The 19609-nt window shown below is 34.0% G+C and overlaps 1 protein-coding gene across 4 annotated transcripts in view; it reads right to left on the reverse strand.

Moving 5' to 3' along the window:
• Nucleotides 1-19609, reverse strand: part of RTN4 (reticulon 4) — a 58912-nt gene that overhangs the window by 12985 nt on the left and 26318 nt on the right. For 3 of the 4 annotated variants that reach the window (XM_074286944.1, XM_074286946.1, XM_074286945.1), the window contains one exon: nt 640-847. In XM_074286944.1, the coding sequence (XP_074143045.1) occupies nt 640-847 (208 nt within the window). Of the gene's footprint in view, nt 1-639; nt 848-14862; nt 15104-19609 lie in introns of those variants that run through there. The other variant, XM_074286947.1, reaches the window with a different exon arrangement.

Below are 19609 nucleotides of genomic sequence, written 5' to 3' on the forward strand. Positions count from 1 at the left end.
GGACTTAGTTTGAAAATGCTGGGTCTTGAACTGTATGATCATGCCAAGGTAAGGACAAAGAGGGAATAATTGGCAAATTATAATTGGCAGATCAGCGAAGAGACTCAATAAGATTGACTAGATTAAGGATCTATATTGAAATTTAACCTCTTGCTAATACCAATAACCCTGTTAGAATGATTTATTTTCATTTAAAGAAAAAAAATTCCACTTACTGACATTTGTTGTAAGAAAATGTTTTAAGTAATAAGTAGCTCTTAATTTAGATATACAACTGCAGTTTTCACTTTGATTTTGCTATAACTTTTAATAAAATATAAAAATCCAGGGGCAGCTAGGTGGCGCAGTGGATAGAGCACCAGCCTTGAATTCAGGAGGACCCAAGTTCAAATCTGGTCTCAGACACTTAATACTTCCCTAGCTGTGTGACCCTGGGCAAGTCACTTAACCCTAGCCTGGGGGGGAGGGGGGGAAAATCAATTGATTTTAGTCTAATTAAAAAAAAATTTTTTTTAAACCCATGCTCTTATGACAATGGAAATACTAGTATTTCTAATAATACCAATATAAAGCAAAATCTCAAAATGTACCATATACATATTATAAAATGTAGGCCTTGAATAAAAACAATCATCTTACCTGAATGGGTGACCTTCATCAGATTTCTGAATTGCCTGGATCACTCCCTTGTATACCCTGAAGCTGATAGTCAGAGATAGCAGGGCCAAAGCAATGTATGCTGTCACACTTACGATGCTGAATACTGTCAATGAAAGTAGCAGGAACAAACTGGCACCAAATACCACTCCAGTCTTCTTAATGTCTCTCCAATAAAGAAGGTCAACCACTAAAAATTTTAAAAAAAAAATCTTAAATTAACATGCATTGTTTTATCTATTGGACAATACGGTTTAATATACAAAAGTGACAATTAAAATTTATGGCTACAATATATAGCTAAATCTAAAATGTATTTTTAAGAGTTGAACTAATCACAGATAAGATCTAAAATTTTTACTCCTTAAAATAGTAATTAAACAAATTGTCACTGTTCTTTTCATTGTATCTCTTCCCTCTTAACAGGCATCATTCCTTGGTGAGGAATTATTATTCAATTTCATTAATACATACTAAACAACAACAAAAATCACAGCCTATTTCAAATTTATTTACTCACTTCATGATAATTCATGTTATGATTCAAATAAATAAAACATTCTACCTAAAAATAAGAGCTATGGATAAGATTCTTCAATTCATTCCAAAGAATGTCAAAATAACATGTTAATATATTTGTTAAATTATTTACAAAGTTGCTTGTAATTAATTGTGGCAACAAATTTAAAAAAAAAGTTAGCCACACCAAACTCTTTATAAGTTTTTGATCCTGCTGCCTCTTGACATTAATAACAAAGAAACTTTTTAAAGCTCCATTTTACTGATCTGCAAATAGGAAAGAATAAAACTTGTAGTACTTCTATCATAGGGTTATTGTAATACAATGATGTAAGAAAACTATTTTGCAAACTTTTAAAGGGTTTATAAATACTATTTGTGTGTTTGTTAATAGTTACCAAAAATCGCATGTTTCAACAATCTGCTCTTAAAGGTCCTCAAAATGTTATCTAAAGCAAATCAACTTTCTCCCCCTTTACTCCTCTGCTTCATTAAACTAGTTGCTAATTTTAGATTAATTTAGATTTAAATCAATTCTTTTTCTTTTGTTCTGATCAGGGAAAAGAAATAGAGAAGTAATAAATAAGTCACCAGTTAGAGGATGTTTAGATATGCTCTGAAACAAATAACTAGTATCACAGGCATTGCTAACTGCTTCATTTTTCTAGTCACAGGATTGTCCACATGGCAATATTAACCTCCCCACCAGTGATATTAACTTTTATAAATCAAGTTCCAAGTCAATAAGGCAATAGAATTGTAGGTATAGATCCAAAGTTGAGAGCTTGCAGGGTATGGAGCAATAAGAAAGTCAAGAACATATGTTGTACTAATTAAGTATAGTGTCAAGATTGAGGAAAAGGAAAGCAAGAGTTTAGTCTCATCTGGAAGAAATGAGAAGGAATATGAGAAAAATTTCAGGTGCAATGCAAAGAAAAACTTCCTAAAGATACTGATCTAAGTTTGAAGAGTGATTTTCTATTCAGTTGTTTGTGGGCTCAACTAGCTACTGTCTCTTGATAGCTCTCTTCCAATGCTAAAATTCTAGGTGAAATCACCATGACTTAATTAGAAGTTAGACAAGAGTCCTCCCCACTACTCTCATTACCACAAACAGTAAAACCTCAGTAAGAGAACGGAAGAAAAGGAAAATCTGACATCAATGTTCAAGAGCTGTTGCTCAGAAGGGGTTCTGCCAGACCTGATTTAAACCCAGGTGAGATTCACTTAAATTTTTGTATTTTCATTAAATAGGAATCTGGTAAATATTGGGCCCAGGAAATGGTAACGATGCTAAGTTTCCTATGTGCCAGTCTCTATGCTAAGTGCTGAAAACTCCACTCACAGAAGGAACTTGAGGCTTGTACAGTGGGGTTTTAGAAAGACAGGAAAACTAAGTGGCAGGTGAGAAAACATATCAGGGACACAGGCAGAAGTGGAAGGAAAGATTCAGCACCCCACCCCCAGCAGACCAGTGGCAGGGGAGGAGGGCAAAACAGAACAAGATGGGAAAGGTGAGAAGGCTTTCTCTGATGCTGGAGGTTAACAGGGAGACACCTAAGTTGGTGAGGAGAGGAACGGGGGGTGCACTGACATGAAGAAAATCACTAACAATTGAGGGGAAAATGCAATACCATAGAGGAGAGATGTGGAGCAAAGAAGCCAAGAGGGAGTGAACAATCCAGGGGATAAGTGGCAAGGGCTTGGACTAGAGCAGCAGCTATGAGGGGAGAAAGGAGGAAAAGAGAAAGGAAAAAGAAAAGGAAAAGCCTACTAGGTGTGCTGTTGTTTTAAAAAATATATGATCTCACTACAAGTTAGATGGTGCAGTGGATAGAGCACAAGCCTTGAAGTCAGGAGGACCTGAGTTCAAATCTGACCTCAGACACTTAACACTTCCTGGCTGTGTGCCCTTAACCCCAATTGTCTCACAAGGAGGCAGGGGCTTTTACTAAACCTATTTTACAGTTTAACACAGAGACAAGCAGAGATTATAGTGGTCTACTCAATGTCAAACAGCTAGAAAGGGTCAAAAGCCAATTTTGAACCCAGCTCTTCCTGACTGCAGGCCACCAGATGCTAATGTACCTATACTAGACTTAGATTCTAGGAGTGGCTCTGACCAGCTACATAACTGTAAACAAGTAATTTCCCTTCAATAAGTATTAATTAAACACCTATTCCACTAGGACATTGTGTTTAGCCCTAGGGATAGAAAGATAAAAATGGAATTGTCCATGGATAAGACCCTTGGGGGTCAGGAAGCCCTGAGCACAAGCCATGCACTGAACATGAGTCTGTGACTCGGGTAACATTTCTGGGTCTGCTTCTTCACTTGTATCAAGAAGGGGTTAGACTCAATGACTTCTCTGCTCTACATCTATCACCTATGAGGCTGAACATTCCTTGGGATAGCGGGAAGGAAGAGATGAAAGTGAAAGGGAGAAGTACTGAATATATGTAAACACACCTTCCAGTAAAATGAATTATCTTGCTGCTGAAGCCCAATAATAATTAAGTCATATGGTGCTTTAAGGATTGTAAAGCTCTTTTAAAAATATTTTTTTATCCTCACAATATGAATAGTCAAGTGCTATTTTTATTATTCCACTTTATAGAACGACCAGGCCAGTCACCCAGCTAATAGACATTTGAATTCAGTTCTCTACCCACAGCACTGCAGAAGGAAGTATTCCCAAATGAAGATAGTGGCTACAGTTAAAGAAGCAAATCATTAGATCAATACAAGCCTAACTCATTAACTTATTGAATGCTAATGGACACAACCTGTGACTAAGAGTAAAAAATAAAATCTATGCTCTCATGAAAAAATCTGGCAAAAGTTCCCAAAATCAAGTTTACTGAACTTACTAGAGTAAAAATGTTGTCTCACTATCTTATAAAGAACATTAAACAGCAATGATGAAAAAGTCTGGTCTATAGAAATGTTATTTGACTGTGAATAGATAACATACAGAATTTGGGACTGTAAGCATGTTCTGGAAGTTTTGTATCAGGATCACTCAATTACTTACCAAAATCCTTCTTCCCACCTAGACAGCATTGGAAGTTCACAACTGTACTAGGTATCTTTATCTGCCAAGGGCTCTTCACCTCACTCCCTAAAATGTGAGTAATGCTCTCAAGTAAAAATATTCCCTTATTTTCTCCATCCAGTTTCATAGATGTTCACTTGCTACTCCCATTTGGCCTTAGATGGCACTTTTTGTTGTTATTGCTTAGAAGTTTGGTCTCCAACTTTTTATGACTCCATCTGGGATTTTCTTGGGAAAAAATAATGGAATGGTTTGTTCTTTTCTTCTCCATTTGAATTGAGGCAGAGGGTTAAGCAACTTACCCAGGGTAGCACAATTACTAAGTGTTTGAGGCTGAACTTGAACTCATGAAGATATGCTCTAGCCACAGTACCACTTAGGTACCCAAGATCCATACAGTTAGCATATATCTAACAATGATTCCAAGGTGACTCAAGACATCCTTCCTTCAGGGGCTGCCAGAAGCTAGGTGGCACAGTGGATAGAGCACCAGCTCTGAAGTCAGGAGAACTTGAGTTCAAATATGATCTCAGACACTTAACACTTCCTGGTTGTGTGACCCTGGGCAAGTCACTTAACCCCAATTAAAAGGGTGTCTTAAAAGACACCCTTCCTTCCATTCACTTACTCAGCAAGATTCAACATCAACTCCAAACATACTGAATTATTCCATATTCCTTTCTCTCTCATATCCTAGTATTTTTTCATTTACTACCCCCAGGATGTCACAGATAACCTAGGCAAATACCAGATCTTCCCTTTTAGCAGATACCTTGCCAGAATTTTCAATCTTGGTTATTAAATAGCATTTTTTAAAACTTGTAACCAACTTATTCATAGAATAACCATTGTTAGAAATGGTAGGTAGATTCCAAGGTCTGGGCCCTCAAAAAGTCTAATATTATAGAACCCAAATAATTAGTGTAATAATATACTAATGAAACCAAGTATTTATAGACAGGTAACCATATCCATTTCTCCATTCCTATCCTCCCCCCAACACCATAGACTTCAGGTCCAATTCATAGCTTTTTTGTAAACTGGAAAAGAGGTTTTTACAGGACAGAAACTAGGACAGGTAGATGACAGGGGACAGAACACAGTTCTTGAAGCAGAAGGACAGGGATATGAAAGACATAAGCTGGGTTTCTTTTTAGCCTGTTTTAAAGCGGCAACCAAATTCTATCAAAAATCTTGGACTCTTCCATTAATACATTTTTAATAAGATTTCACTATTGCTGCAGGTAAAGAGCTGACAGGAAAAGGACTGCAGAAAGGTAAAAAGAAAGGAGACATTAGGATTTGAACAAAATGAGAAAAGAATTAGGAATGAAAAAGAAAAAAAAATCTGAATGAAATGGAAACAGTAGAATCTGCAGGGCTGAATGCTTTGGAAAAGGAAGCAGAAAAATCAAAAGCAGCAGGGAAGAAAATGTGCGTGCTTCAACCTAGCTTAGAAAACCAAAAGTTGTATCAATACTGGGATTAAGGGAAAATTAGGCATTTTAAGTCAGGCTCTGCTTCTAACTAAAGATAAAGCCTGACATTCTAAGGTATAATATAATTGATAATGAACATCTAAGCAGAAAAAGTTTGCTCTATAGACATTTTGTTTCCAGCTAGCCTCTTTTAATTCCTTAACAGAGCCAAAACTTAGATGTACAAAGTTGTTAAATTTAGAAGAAGGGCCCTTAGGAGGTCAGCTACTCTAACTCCCTACCTTTTACAAGCAAGCTTATACTAGAGAAAGCTTGTACAGTACATCTTTCACAGTCAAGAGTTAATAAAAGAGTTAATCCAAAAGTTGTTAAAACAGAAAAACAGTTAAACAGAACAGGAAAAAATCTAATACTGCTACTACTTGCAGCTTATACTGAATTCAATTAAATCAATTATTTATTATTTGCAATACATAAAATTAACCACACTAAATTTGAAATTCTGAAAAGGTAAAATGACATATGGTTTGATTTTAACTAAATTTGAACCCAAGTAATCTTGTTCTATAAGAAGCTATTTCTTAAATGACATTTTTAAAAGAAAAAATGAGCAAATTATAAATGTGTGATTCTGGCAAGTTTTATTATATACATAATTATATATATATATATATATATATATATATATATATATATAGAGAGAGAGAGAGAGAGAGAGAGAGAGAGAGAGAGAGAGAGAGAGAGCAAAATCTTTTCAAAAGCAAATAGTCTGACATTTAAAATACTCATTGCACTGAAATCTTTTCTTCAAAATAAGTTTTCCTGAACCATTTTAGAATAAGTAGCAGCTGCCTACATTTGGTAATCACAAACTGTCATCTGGCATAACTAAAAATAGTTCCAGTAATAAGCATTCCTTAAATGCAAAAGTCATCCAATTATACTTTGTTTCAAATCAGTAACTTACTGAAGCTTTTGCTTTCATTAATTGTTAAGTTACAATTAAGTTTCATCCTAAAAACACTTAGGTATTTTTGGGGAGGGTATACTGATGATCCCCAAAAATACCTATCTCAAAAGGAAAAGTTAAAGAAATTAAAAATAATGAAACCTCTCATTACTTCTGTAATGCTTAAAATATTAACACCATGCCTCAGGTGGAATTCATTTTGCATCATGCATTCTTCCACCTATCTATACTCATGTGTGGTAGTAAAACAAAAATAGAACTAGGAAACAGCTAAACAAACTGTGGCCCATGAACATAATGTAATAAATGCAATGTAAGAATGACAAAAGTGAAGAATCCAGAAAAGTACTGAGAACTTACATGAAACAGTGAATCAGAACAAAAAAATGTAACAATGAAATGGAAGTAACAAAAAATATGAATGTTTGATTGTCATTATTTAAAAGAGCTTTGCAATTTCCTAAAAGCAATCAGCAATCTAACCTACTTTCTTTCTGTTTAATTCTGGGTCCAACTCCTTGTCCATTTGTATAGCTGGAAAAGCATCACAGTAGGTCCATCCAACAATATATTACATTCTGGGCAATAGACATCATCTATCCATTCCCACCCCAAAATATGGATGGCTGGGCCAGAATTCTCTGAAATAATCTAGGACTTTTAGGTAACCACCAAGATATTTATCTGTAACAGAAATATTTGCAGTTTCTGTTTATCATCCATTGGGAATCCTTCAACATGAAGGCTGCATTGAACTCATTCACCTTTGTTGACCATTCATCTTTCTCCCTGTAAGCCAAGTCAAGAAGTCAAGTAACATTAAAAAAAAAAAAATCAATTTATTCAACAAATATTTGACTTACTTATTTGTAAAGCAGAAAAATTCAAAATAATACTTATTAAATACCAGGCACTAACATTAAGCAGAGGATACAATTAACAATCTGAAAATAATTAATAAAAAGACAGACTACCATCAAGAAACTTATAGTCTAAAGGAAGAGAAAATAGAAATGTAGAAAAGTTGAGAGGGGAAGACACAAGAGGGTACACTGTATTCCTCCTGAGTGTTGTCCAAATCAGGTTAAAACATAATTGGGAATTTTTTAACAGAATAGATAAATGTGTAATAACAAGATATAGATAATATTACATTTTAAAACTAAATCAATATGAGGCCTACAGGGATCCTTTCGGTCCCACATCTATTTGAGTGACTCCACTGGATTACCAGCTGTCTTACCAATTGTAACATAAGTGTGATGCCATGGAGAGACCAATTCTCCATGATATGAAGGAAGGGAATATACCAATGGCAAAAAAGGGGAAAAAGGGACCCCTTAAACCTTAATATCAGAAAAATATCAGAAGAATACCAACAACTACTTACTGATCTAAATGCCTGCCTTTTCATCTATATAAAATTTGTGAGAATTCTCTCTACAGTCATATTACTAGAAGATCTCTACTGTCAAAAGACAGGCTTTTGCAAGCAATATTCCATAGAAAATATCTTTACTTTCATATTAGTGACTCTAAGATGTAGAGAATTAAAGATCCCACTGTGCTCATTGTTCCTTTTTTTTAAGCATTTAAATTGGCAGAATAAAAATACTGCTTTAAAGGATCTCTTCCACCAAAGTGTCTGTCATCATTCAAGATTTCTTGAAGACCCAAGACATAATCTTAACCACTGACCTATAATAACTCCCCAAAGGAGATGAAAAAATACTAATAATTGAATTTATATATAAATTTACATAGTATTTTGTTGATTATTATTGTTACTGCTATCATTTTTATAGAACTTTCACGTTTACAAAGTACTTTACAAATATTATCATTTAAACTCCACAAGAAACTGGAGAAACAAGCATTATAATTATAAGGAAACTGAGGCAGATAGATCAAGTGACTTGCCCAAGTTAATAAGAGTTTTAATGAGTCTTCTTATACACTGTGCCTGGTTGCCTGATTTATGATATCTGATACATCAACCTGTAAGGGAAGTATTACAGGTATTACTATCCCCATTTGATCCTCCCCAGGTGAGTAATGTAAAAAGCTCAGTACCAGAGATAGGATTTAAACCCAAATCTCTCCTGAGCAATTTTCCCACTAAAACACACAGCATCCCCAGAAAGAGATTAGTTGTAGAATAAATATCATTATGGAAAGGATGTTCCACAGAGAACAGAACTTTTTTTTTTTAATGAAATCATTACTTAACAGAAGTCAGAGCAAACTCATAACAGTGATTGAATGAATATGATTTAGCTACTTTAATGATATCGAGCACATAGTTCCTTAGCCTGGACACAAGTTTCAACAATTTTCATTTTTAAAGGTAACTCATTTATACAAATATGAAAACCTTTATTTCAACAAAAGCATTTTCCCATTTTGATATGCAAAGACACTGAAATTCTATTTAACAACTAGTAACAGGACTTCTTGTGAACTGGTAGAGAAACTCTAATATTGATTAAAAACAAGGATATAAAGCATGTTAGATTGTGCACATACTTAGGTTGTTAGTACTCTAGGGAAGTAAAGGCACAGGTTTTTAAACTTCTAAAGATGTGACTCTTGTGGATAAGAGTTCTAAGCTTGTCATTAAAAAGATAAGGACTCAAATGCTGCCTCAAACACTACAAAGTGATCCCAAATAAATCACAACCTTGGTATGTCTGAGACAATTCTCTAGGACTCATCTACATAAGTCATACACAGAATGAAATCTACATGAGAAGAGAGTTCCTTAGCCTCAAAAAAGTTACTTTTAAATTTAAGAATTCTTTCTCTCTCCCTCTTTCTGTCTTTCTAATTATCAATTGGGAGGGAAAGGGGGAAGAATGAAGAGAGGAGAGGTTAATACCATTCTTCTATAAAGTGATTTGTTTTTATTTTTTAAAGATTAATTGTATACATGTAATATAGTATATAACAATATACCATGGAAAAACAAAGCAACAGTGCTTTAGTACCAACTAATAATATTCCACATAAAGATTAAATATAATTGACTAAAAAATATATTCAAGTTTTTTTTCACTCTATTCACCTCCTGATGTAGATCTTGGATATTATCTAAAACATTTTTTATATTATATTGCAGAGCAATGCAGCAGTCAAGTACTTTGACCTCAGCTCAGCATTCTACAACAGTAAGGAAGATCAGCAATATGTCCCCAGGCAGCAACACAATTGAACTTATGATCAAAGTACAAGTGTATATAGAGCTGTTGCTTCTCATTCAACAACTCTTTCCCCTTTATCCAAATCTTAGTGGGGGTAGCCCAAGAGGTAAAGGAATGAAAGAAGAGTCCAGGGAGATCCAAAGGACAGTCTGAATTCCATGCTCCAACTAAATGTTCTTTCCAAAGCAAAGAGTGTAATTAATCCTTAAGGATGGATAAGAATTACACTCTTGGCCCAGGAAGCAGCTTTCCCCCCACTCCTTTGGAACCTTGGAACACAGCTGAACAGAAGTTGTCAATCCTGCCTCTTCCCCAATGGGATCATATACTCATCCCATTCAAAGCAGAGCAAAAAAATCATACATACACACACAAATTGGTACAAACATGAAAAAAAATTTGATTTCTAAAATGTCTAAATTCTAAAAATCTTACAAGCAGAAACAGAGCAAAATAAAAATACCTCCCTGTCTCTGCAAAAGAAAAATACAAGACTAAGAACTGATGCAAAACAAATTAAGCAGAACCAGGAACAAGATATACAAGGACAACATGTAATTGAAAAGAAAAACAAAACAGAATATTGTTAAATCTAAAGACCAAGCTTGTCCCCCCCCAAAGAGAAAGAAAACACATCTCCCTTCTTTGCAGGGGATGAGGGATATATTATTCCCTATGAATGAGTATTCCCTTCCACCAGGGAAAAAAATAATAATAATGCAACCAGAAGTAGAGCCTTGACCCTGCATAGGTGAGCTTCATAGTCATTTGTGTGGGCACAAATGCATGACATGAGTGCACACACACAAACCTCTGAGCTTCAATTTCAATATAGTAGCTTTCACCAAGAGCCATATAGGATCCCTACTCTGAGAAGTGGGTTTTAGGTGGAAGAATTCACTGAAAATATATTTGTTTCAAGGTAAGTCAACATACACTGATGGTTTAAAAAGTACTCCTGTGGTGGCCACCGCTACTCAAAATCTATTTTCTCAAAATCTACACAGCTACCAAAATCTATTTTCTCAGTCTTTATTCTTGTGAATCTGAATTTTATCTTTTGAACAGATGTTCATTCCTCCTCCTTGAAATTCTTCTTCCTTGGTACATGTGGTACGCCTACTCTTCTCACATCAACTAAACCATCCCCTTAATAGTTCAACTTCCTCTAGTGGCTCATCAAACGTGGGCGTTCCCCAAGATTCAGTGCTAAGCCTTAAAAATTCTTTGGCTTCAACAATTATCTGCAAGAAATTGCTAAATCTTATCAATTACCAGCATGGCCAGCCCACAGAATCTGCACTACTAACTAGTCAGTATTTACAGCGCACTTTAAGAGCTCCACAAAACTCTGGGAGATGAGAGCTATTATTATTAGCCCACTCTACAGGTGAGGAAACTGAGACAGGATGAATGGCTTGCCTGGATCACACAAAAAGCAGCATTTGAGACGGGATTTGAGCCCAGGACTTCTTGGCTCCTACGCCCTGCGTTTGGTAGATTTGAGTCCCATATTTTCACTTCCTTGGTGAGGCTGGGGTTAAGTGACTTGCCCAGGGTCACACAGCTAGGAAGTGTTAAGTGTCTGAGATTAAATTTGAACTCGGGTCCTCCCGAATTCAAGGTTGGTGCTCTATCCACTGAACCACCTAGGTGCCCCCATTGATGGTTAATTTTCACTCAGATAACACACTGCACTTTAACCTCAACAAACTAGAATTAAATTTATCTTCACCCCTCTAAAACCAGTTTCAGAAACTAGCTTTCATAATCAATTAATCAGTAAATATTTATTAAAGACCTACTATGGGTCAAGTACTATACTAAATTCTGGAGATACAAAAAGAAATAGAAGAGAATCCTTGCCATCATAGAGTTTGCAATCTAATGGGGAAAACAACGTGCAAACAAATATGCTCTCTTCAATATAAATGGAAAATAACCAAGAGGTAAAATATTAGAGTTAAGAGGGGTTGGCAAAAGGTTCCTGGAGAAGTTGGGCTTTTAGGTGGAATTTACAGGAAGCCAGAAGGTGGAGACATTAAGGAGAGCATTCAGGCACAGAAGGGAGCAGGAAGCCTGGAGCTCAAAGATGGACCTACCAAGAGACTACTGTCATTGGACTAATCTGGGAAGGGCACTGCATGCCCAACCTTTGGTTTTGATCCTGGAGGCAATGGGGAGCCACTGGAGTTTACTAAATTATGAGAAGAAGAAGTATGGCACAGGCAAACCTAAGCTTTAGGAAAATCATTTTGATGCTTAAACAGAATAGATTAGTGTGGTGAGAGGGGAGCAACTGCCCACAGGAGGCAGAAAAGTTTGATGACAGTTTTGTTTTTATGATACAGTCATTCAGAGCTGAGAAACTTTTGTCATTTCAAAGTCTCACCTTCACCTATTTCTTCCTTTTCCGAAGCCTACTTGTCCAAGACTTGACTCCCAGGCCAGTGCTCTTTCCACTCTATAACGTCAATCTAATTTCCCAATATTATTGAACAAAAATTAGCCTGGTAAAGCCAGATAATTCCTCTTTTCTCCTTCCTCACACAAATCTGAAATACTTATCTTTCTTTCTGATTCCTACCCCACCTGTCGTTGCTCAGTTAGAGTCCCAACTTCTTAGAAGTTCCATAGCACTTAAATTACTGAACCATTCATTTGGCATTAATCAAATACTATCTTGTATTGCTACTTATCTATATATAAACATGTGATTTTCCCCCATTAAAGAATAATTTCTTATACTTTTTTTTGTATCCCTAAGCACATCTTGCATTTTGTAGTTCCTAATAAACAATCTACAGCCTAAAATTATAGCTATGTAGAAGATTTCACTTGTCATCAACATTTCTGCTAAAGTGTCATAAATGAGATCTGAATCATTCAAAAAAGGAATGCAAATTCAAGAGCTGAGATTACAAATACAAATTAATGATAAAATACATACTCTCAAGGCCTTACTTTGAAATTTTGGCAACAATGACCCATTTCCTTAAAAATTAAAAATGTAATAGGTCTATGGGGGAAGGAAGAACTCGACTAAATTTTTGAAATAGCTCTTCTATATTTCAAGCTGTCTCATCAGGCATAATACAACCTGATACTTTTTAGGTTCTTCCCACATGGAAAGTGCTTCCTATGAGTGCACCAATCCCTCTAAAACATAAAACAGTAATATTTTTTATTTGGATTAAGGGGTTAAGTCTTAAGATGCATTAAGAATAAATATAATCTCACCAGAAATCATTAATGAATCTTACAAAACAAGGTATTTCACCCCCAAAGCCCAAGAGAGGTTTGCCTACAAATCAATCCAAAAGAAGTTAAAGGTCTGACTGATTTGGCATAAATAATGAATTCAAAATCAATTTCAGATCTTCCAAGAAGGTTTCCTTTGGCCTCTCCAGTGTCTCAGATTCAGAAAAAAAATTTAATAGACATAATCTAAAAACTTACAATGTCATTAAATATTTAAAGTTGATGCAGCCAATTTACTCTGAATTATTCATTTGGTGTTACAAATTAACATGAAGGTATTACATATTTTACTAACTAGAACTAAATGTCACCTGGGAATGATCTGGTATGGGAACCCATATATTTATTATAGTCACTACCATCATTCCTGAGAGTGTGTGACTGAGTGGAAGGCTGTAATAGAGGCAAGAAGACCTGGTTCCAAGTTCTCCATTTGATACATGATAACCTATTGACCATGGGTGTGGTGAGTGTCCCCAGGCCACTCTCAGAGAGAGATCTTCATCAATGCAGGGAGTTTCCACAAAGATATTCCTAAACAAGCCATTCCCACAAAAAGTTCATCAATACAATATTTGTGAACAATGAACACAATATCAGCACAATTTCTCATTGATAAAGGCCTCCCTCATTAAAAGGAAAACTATTCCTTTAAAACTAAATTAATATAAAAGATATATCCTCATAGCTCAATTGTTTTTTATTTCTAAAATCCAATTTTATATATGAATATGAATTCACACCCACCATATTCCTCCCACATTTTAACCAAACTGAATGAAGAAATTTTATATTGAATGCTATGATTAGTAGTTCTCCATAATTTCCTATTGTATACACAATCACCTAAACTCTGTGCCAGTAACCTTAATGCAAAAACCTTATGCAAAACCTTAATGATTCCAAATTGTATGTTTAAATATTCTTATAATTTTTAATATAGCATAAGTCAAGAATTAGACATTTAAAATTCTGAGGACATTCTGCAATGTCTTCTTTAAATAACTTATCAATTTTTAAGAGCAAAGCTGAAGGCCTATCATTTTCAGCTTTTTCCTTTAAACAACATTTTAGTAAAGGAACTTAAAATCTTAAAAGCATACTTACAGTTAAGTTATAAAATGTAAAATCTTACAGGGGTTAAATTCTTACACAATGATTCACTGAAACTTAAAGGGGTCTGGAGCTTAGGAGGGGAGGAAAAGGGATAGAGATCACTGATTGGTTATTACAAGGACAAAGGTTAATGAATCAAGTCTAGACATTTATTTTAAAATAGTTCTTGCCAATCATATTTTTAAGGTTTTACAACAATTATAATCTGATTAGAAGGGATTTACTAACAACCTGCTTACATCTAAAATATCAAGGAAAATGAAAACAGACCAAAAGAATTTCAATAGTATATATTTAATTAAGACCAGTAAATGTTTACCAAAATTCAAAGATAAGTTACCAGGAAAGCGAATAAATCAGCTTAGAACTGCACTGATCAAACAGTACAAGGTTAAAGCAATAATCTCAAGCAAATGCCAATAAAACATTTAGAACAAGCCATTTTATAACAAACACAAGTTATGAAAATATGCTGCATGGTTATTAAATTCAAATCGTTTCCTAAAAACCTATTTGGTTATAAAATTCAAATATTTTCAGTTTCATTCTCAGTTGAAAAGCCTAACCTGCAAGCTGCAATCACTGAACAACATGGCTGGTCACATACAAAAGCATAAGAAAAGGAAATTTTAAAGCTGATTTACCCTTGTCCTTCCAAGTTTTCGGCTGGCAGTCCATGGCTCTCCAAAAGATCTAGCCAACAGCTGGGAATATCAATTATGCATACCAACAGAAAAGCTGCAAAAAGAAAAATCTACTGCCTGAGACATGAAACATCAGTTTCATCAACAGAGGTCTGCAGTCTTATATGCTGCACAACTACTGCAGGACTTTAGTCACCTGACGTCTTCTGGGTGTGGAGCAGACTGACGCAGTGCAATCTGTAACTAGGCTACTAATACCTCAGCACTAATTCCTGCATTCAATCTGCTTATTGTTCTAACCCTCTACTCGTTGCTCAGACCAAAAAGAACCTATTTGTTGAGTGAAGTCTACATTTTCCCAAATGCAAAAATGCTATTGTCAGCATTGAAATATATGTTATGTCTAGGTAATGTTTTGTCATATTATGACATTATGATACTGGTATTCAGGATCAGTTCCAACTATACAGTGATTATCATAAAGACTGTACCTTATGCAATTAAAATGGGCTGATCCAAAGAAAGACAGAGTTTAATTTCAAACCTGTAAAATGCAGAGTTCTTAGCTGAAATCTATTATGGTTAAGCATTCACTATGATATTAATCTGAGGAGCTAGCAAAATCAAGAAATTTGAATAATTTAAATAGAGAAATACTGTTTTATTATTTTGACATCTCTTAGAACCAGAATCCCCTCAAATCATATTTCATATATGATCACTTTGTCCTTTATTTAAAAAATAAATTGGATGGCATTTATGAGAACATATTCTCTGTACAGGTTATGATGGAATACAAATGTACAAATATCCTTTAAAAAAAAAAAGTCTGATTCATTTAATGGCTATTTAGGAAAATTCACATCCTAGGAATCTTTTTAGTAATATTCAGAAATATCTATAAAAATATGTCAGAATTTTTAAATTGGATAAATTCAATTTCATTAAATTTAAAAGAATGTTTTTACCCCAGTGAAGAATATATATAAAATCATATAAGCTTCTGTCATATATAGCTAATTACCTTTTTAAAAGCATACTGACCAAACACTTAAGATTAAGATTTATTCTTTACAAACCAAACTAGTTAAAAGAAATACATGAAATGACAGTGTTACACGAAATATGATCTATGATTGAAAGTTCATTTTTATTGCACCACAACACATCCAGTCATCTTATAAAGAAACTGAAACATTTCTGGAACTTTTTAGCATTATGTAGGCTGAAAAAAATCCTTAAATATCAGATATGAAAAACAGCCAAATGACTCATGTGCTTTTCTACCTCTCTACCAAATAACAAAATAAAATACATTTTATTTCATACATTGCACCCTCACTTTAAGAACTATTACTTAAACATATATCTAAGAGCTCTCAAATTTAATCTTTCAAGACAGGCCTACTCTTAATTTTTTTCTTTTTTAGGAGGGGGAAGAGGGTAAACATCAGGATCCAATCAGAACCTTTGATATTCTACATCCAATTTATAAAATATATTAAAACACATTGAAGCAAGCCTTCTGTATAACTAAAATTCCTGGTTCTTTTTAATGGTCACTGAACTGCTTTTAAAAATTTATTATCTTTGTTGATATTGTTTTAACATCACATTCACTTCTAAATATGGCTCAAGAACTATATCTTGCAACAAATATAAAAAGGGGGGAAAAGTACATTACAGAATAACAACAACCACAGAATCTGGCAGTTTATTCAATAATCCTGTACCTCTGCAATCAGAGGAAGGTCTTGGGCAGGTTACAGTGCAGTCATTATCATATAATTTTTCCACATGGTTCTCCTATCTGCACTGTTACATTCACTAAAGTTTACTATTTTTCTGGTTCTATTTATGTCACTCTACATTAATTTGCAAGTCTTTAGGAGCCAAATTTAGTACTTCATTGGCATAAAGAACTCCCAGATGAGGGAACTCCCTCTGCCAATTCAAGTTGACCTCTGACCCGGATCCTACTACAACCTCTGACAGAATGGCTATATGGGCACATATCAGGTATCAAACCTTTTAGGAGCTTCATTTCCTCATTTGGAGATGGGCATTTATTTCATAGGGTTATTCTGAGAAAAAAAAAAAAAAAACACTACCCAAACCTTAAAAATATTATAAGTAAAAATTATTAACATTATCTAACTCATTCTTAAGGAAAAGAATGTATCACATGCAAAGAATAATTTATATAACTTCTATAAAAAGAAAACCTTTCCACAACAATCATTCTACCCAACTTGTGTACCTGTCTACCAGTAGTGGCAAATTCAAATAAAAATCCTTTGTTGTGCTGTATTTTTATTTTGTCAAACATTTACCAATTACATTTGAATCTGATGCATTTAATTTAATCTGGCACACTACATTTAATCTTGTTCACACAGAAGTTTTATTGGCCACTGGCTGCTAATGAGTTTGACATCACTGGTCTACACAACCTAACCTTCAATATACGCTATAAACCACAACTTTAGTAAGAGCACAATGAGGTTTTAAAATGCTAACTAGTTTGGAGTTCTACATAAACTATATTTAAAATACCCTGTAATAGTAAAATTAAAACCCAAGCAAATCATTGTGAAACCTCCCTGTTACATCATTTGCCCATAACATGGCTGCAAGGATACATATTCCTTGGGTCTGTTCCTTGATATTGATAAAATGCACAAAAACACTGTTCCTTTAGCAATTTTCCCTTAACTATTTTTAGGACAGGATTAATCAAGTTAGACAGAATGAGTATATGATTCTGAAACTGCTTCCCTCTAAAGAATTCTGGGACATCATCAACAAATTCAGAGGAAATATCCAGGATATATATAAAATATTATCTCTGAAACTTCCTGGATACATGATCAGTGCGCTAAATGATAATAGTGCTCTGAGTTTCAGTTTTTTAAGCAGTAGAATGAAAACATAAAAGTTGTAATACCTATCTCCAGAGATTTTGAGGATCAAATGAAATGATATAAAGCATTTCTTTTCCAATTTCTATTTTGCAGGTGTTAAAACCTATATGGAAGTATCTGAATCTTTTGTTTTTCAATTTTCCTTCTCAATGACCAAGTTTCCAATCCTCACAAACTTCCCTGGCAACAATTTTTAAAAAATAATAACTTATTTATATTGGTTTTATCCTAAGATTTTTAAAAGGACTAGAGAGACCCAGAAGAGATCATTTTGTTCTAAGGATAACATATCAAAAGATTTCCATAGTATCTAATTTCAAAATCAAGCGATTATTAGAGAAAATGAATTAATGAATTAAAAAATTCAATATATCATCATTAAGAATTCTACAAAATACATAAAAAGCTAATACAGACTATTGACATAGCTTTGGTCTCCTGGATCATTTCAAAGGTCCATAAGATAAAAAACTATTTTTATAATAATGTTAAAATGTTTTACTTTCCAAGACTGAAATTATTGACAGATATAACTAGAAAAAGGTTCTGGTTAGGGGAGAGGGGAGAGACTTCAATAACTTTTAAGAGGTTAAAAGAATCCTTAGATACCTTTAGAGAATTTAAAAACTGGTGCCCTACAATGAAGAAACCATAAATGTGAATCTAAAAAGAAAAACCACTGTTTTATGGAATATCTAAAAATGCATTTTTAAGGTTAATTTTGAAGGACCTAAACAGATATGTTCAATTGTTATATCCTATTACTGAAACTTATAAATATACACATATATATATGTGTGTGTGTGTGTGTGTCATAGCACCCTCTATAGCAGGATTAGAAAACTTCAGCTTTGACTATAGAATGGAGAGAAAGCAGTATTGAAATGGTACAAACTGGATAGATAGAGGTCTACTTCTGCTGCTTTGCTATCAGAGTAAAAGGGTTTTAACTTACTTATAAAATTGAGAAAGAAGGTGGGTCATTAGATAACTACTTCCAGCTCTAATAACATTTTAAAAGTTTTTCAACCAAAGCTATTCTTGGTTCTAGATAATAGCTAAAAATTAAATTTGACCAAGTTGTAATATATGAATAACTTCACATAAAAAATATGCAAAGCGTCAACATTGATATCTACAGTTATCAAATTTAAAAGATAGTATTTAAGATAAAAATTGAATGTTAATTCTGTGCTACAATAATCCAAACTTTAAGAACCTTTAAATTGCATATTTGCATAAAAAGCATTATTTACTTCATGTTTTTAATGTATAAGAGTATACAAACATTACATAATAATGTAAAAATTACTCAATTCTTAGTCTGAAGTACAAGTTGTTCATATTTTTAAAATTATATTATCTCAGAATTATCATATGTTGGTATTTACTAAATGAAGCAAAGTATAAGTAGGATTATGCAGAGAAAATAGCACTTAAGATTTGAGTCAAAAGACCTTAATTCTTGTTTAGTTACCACCTAAGAGGACAAATCACTTAAGTTTATCTGTCCTTGTTTCTGTAACTGCAAAGCAAAAAGAATTGAATTAGATAACCTTGAAAGTCTTTTCCAGTTCCAAATCCTAGGAGTCAAATTTTTTTTAGAAAAATATATGCCGGGGGGAGGGAATAGAGGGAGGGGGGTGGATTGGAGGGGTGAATACAAGGGATAATATTGTAAAATATATATATATATATATATATATAATAAAAAAAAAAAAAAAGAAACAATAAAGAAGAGTTTGAAGAAATATAAGAACAATCAAGTTTTGAGGCAGATCCTTTAGTCATTAGGAAGAAATATAAGCATTGGGTCTACAGTT

Source organism: Sminthopsis crassicaudata, chromosome 2 (assembly GCF_048593235.1).
Source record: "Sminthopsis crassicaudata isolate SCR6 chromosome 2, ASM4859323v1, whole genome shotgun sequence".
Classification (NCBI taxonomy): Eukaryota; Metazoa; Chordata; class Mammalia; order Dasyuromorphia; family Dasyuridae; genus Sminthopsis; species Sminthopsis crassicaudata.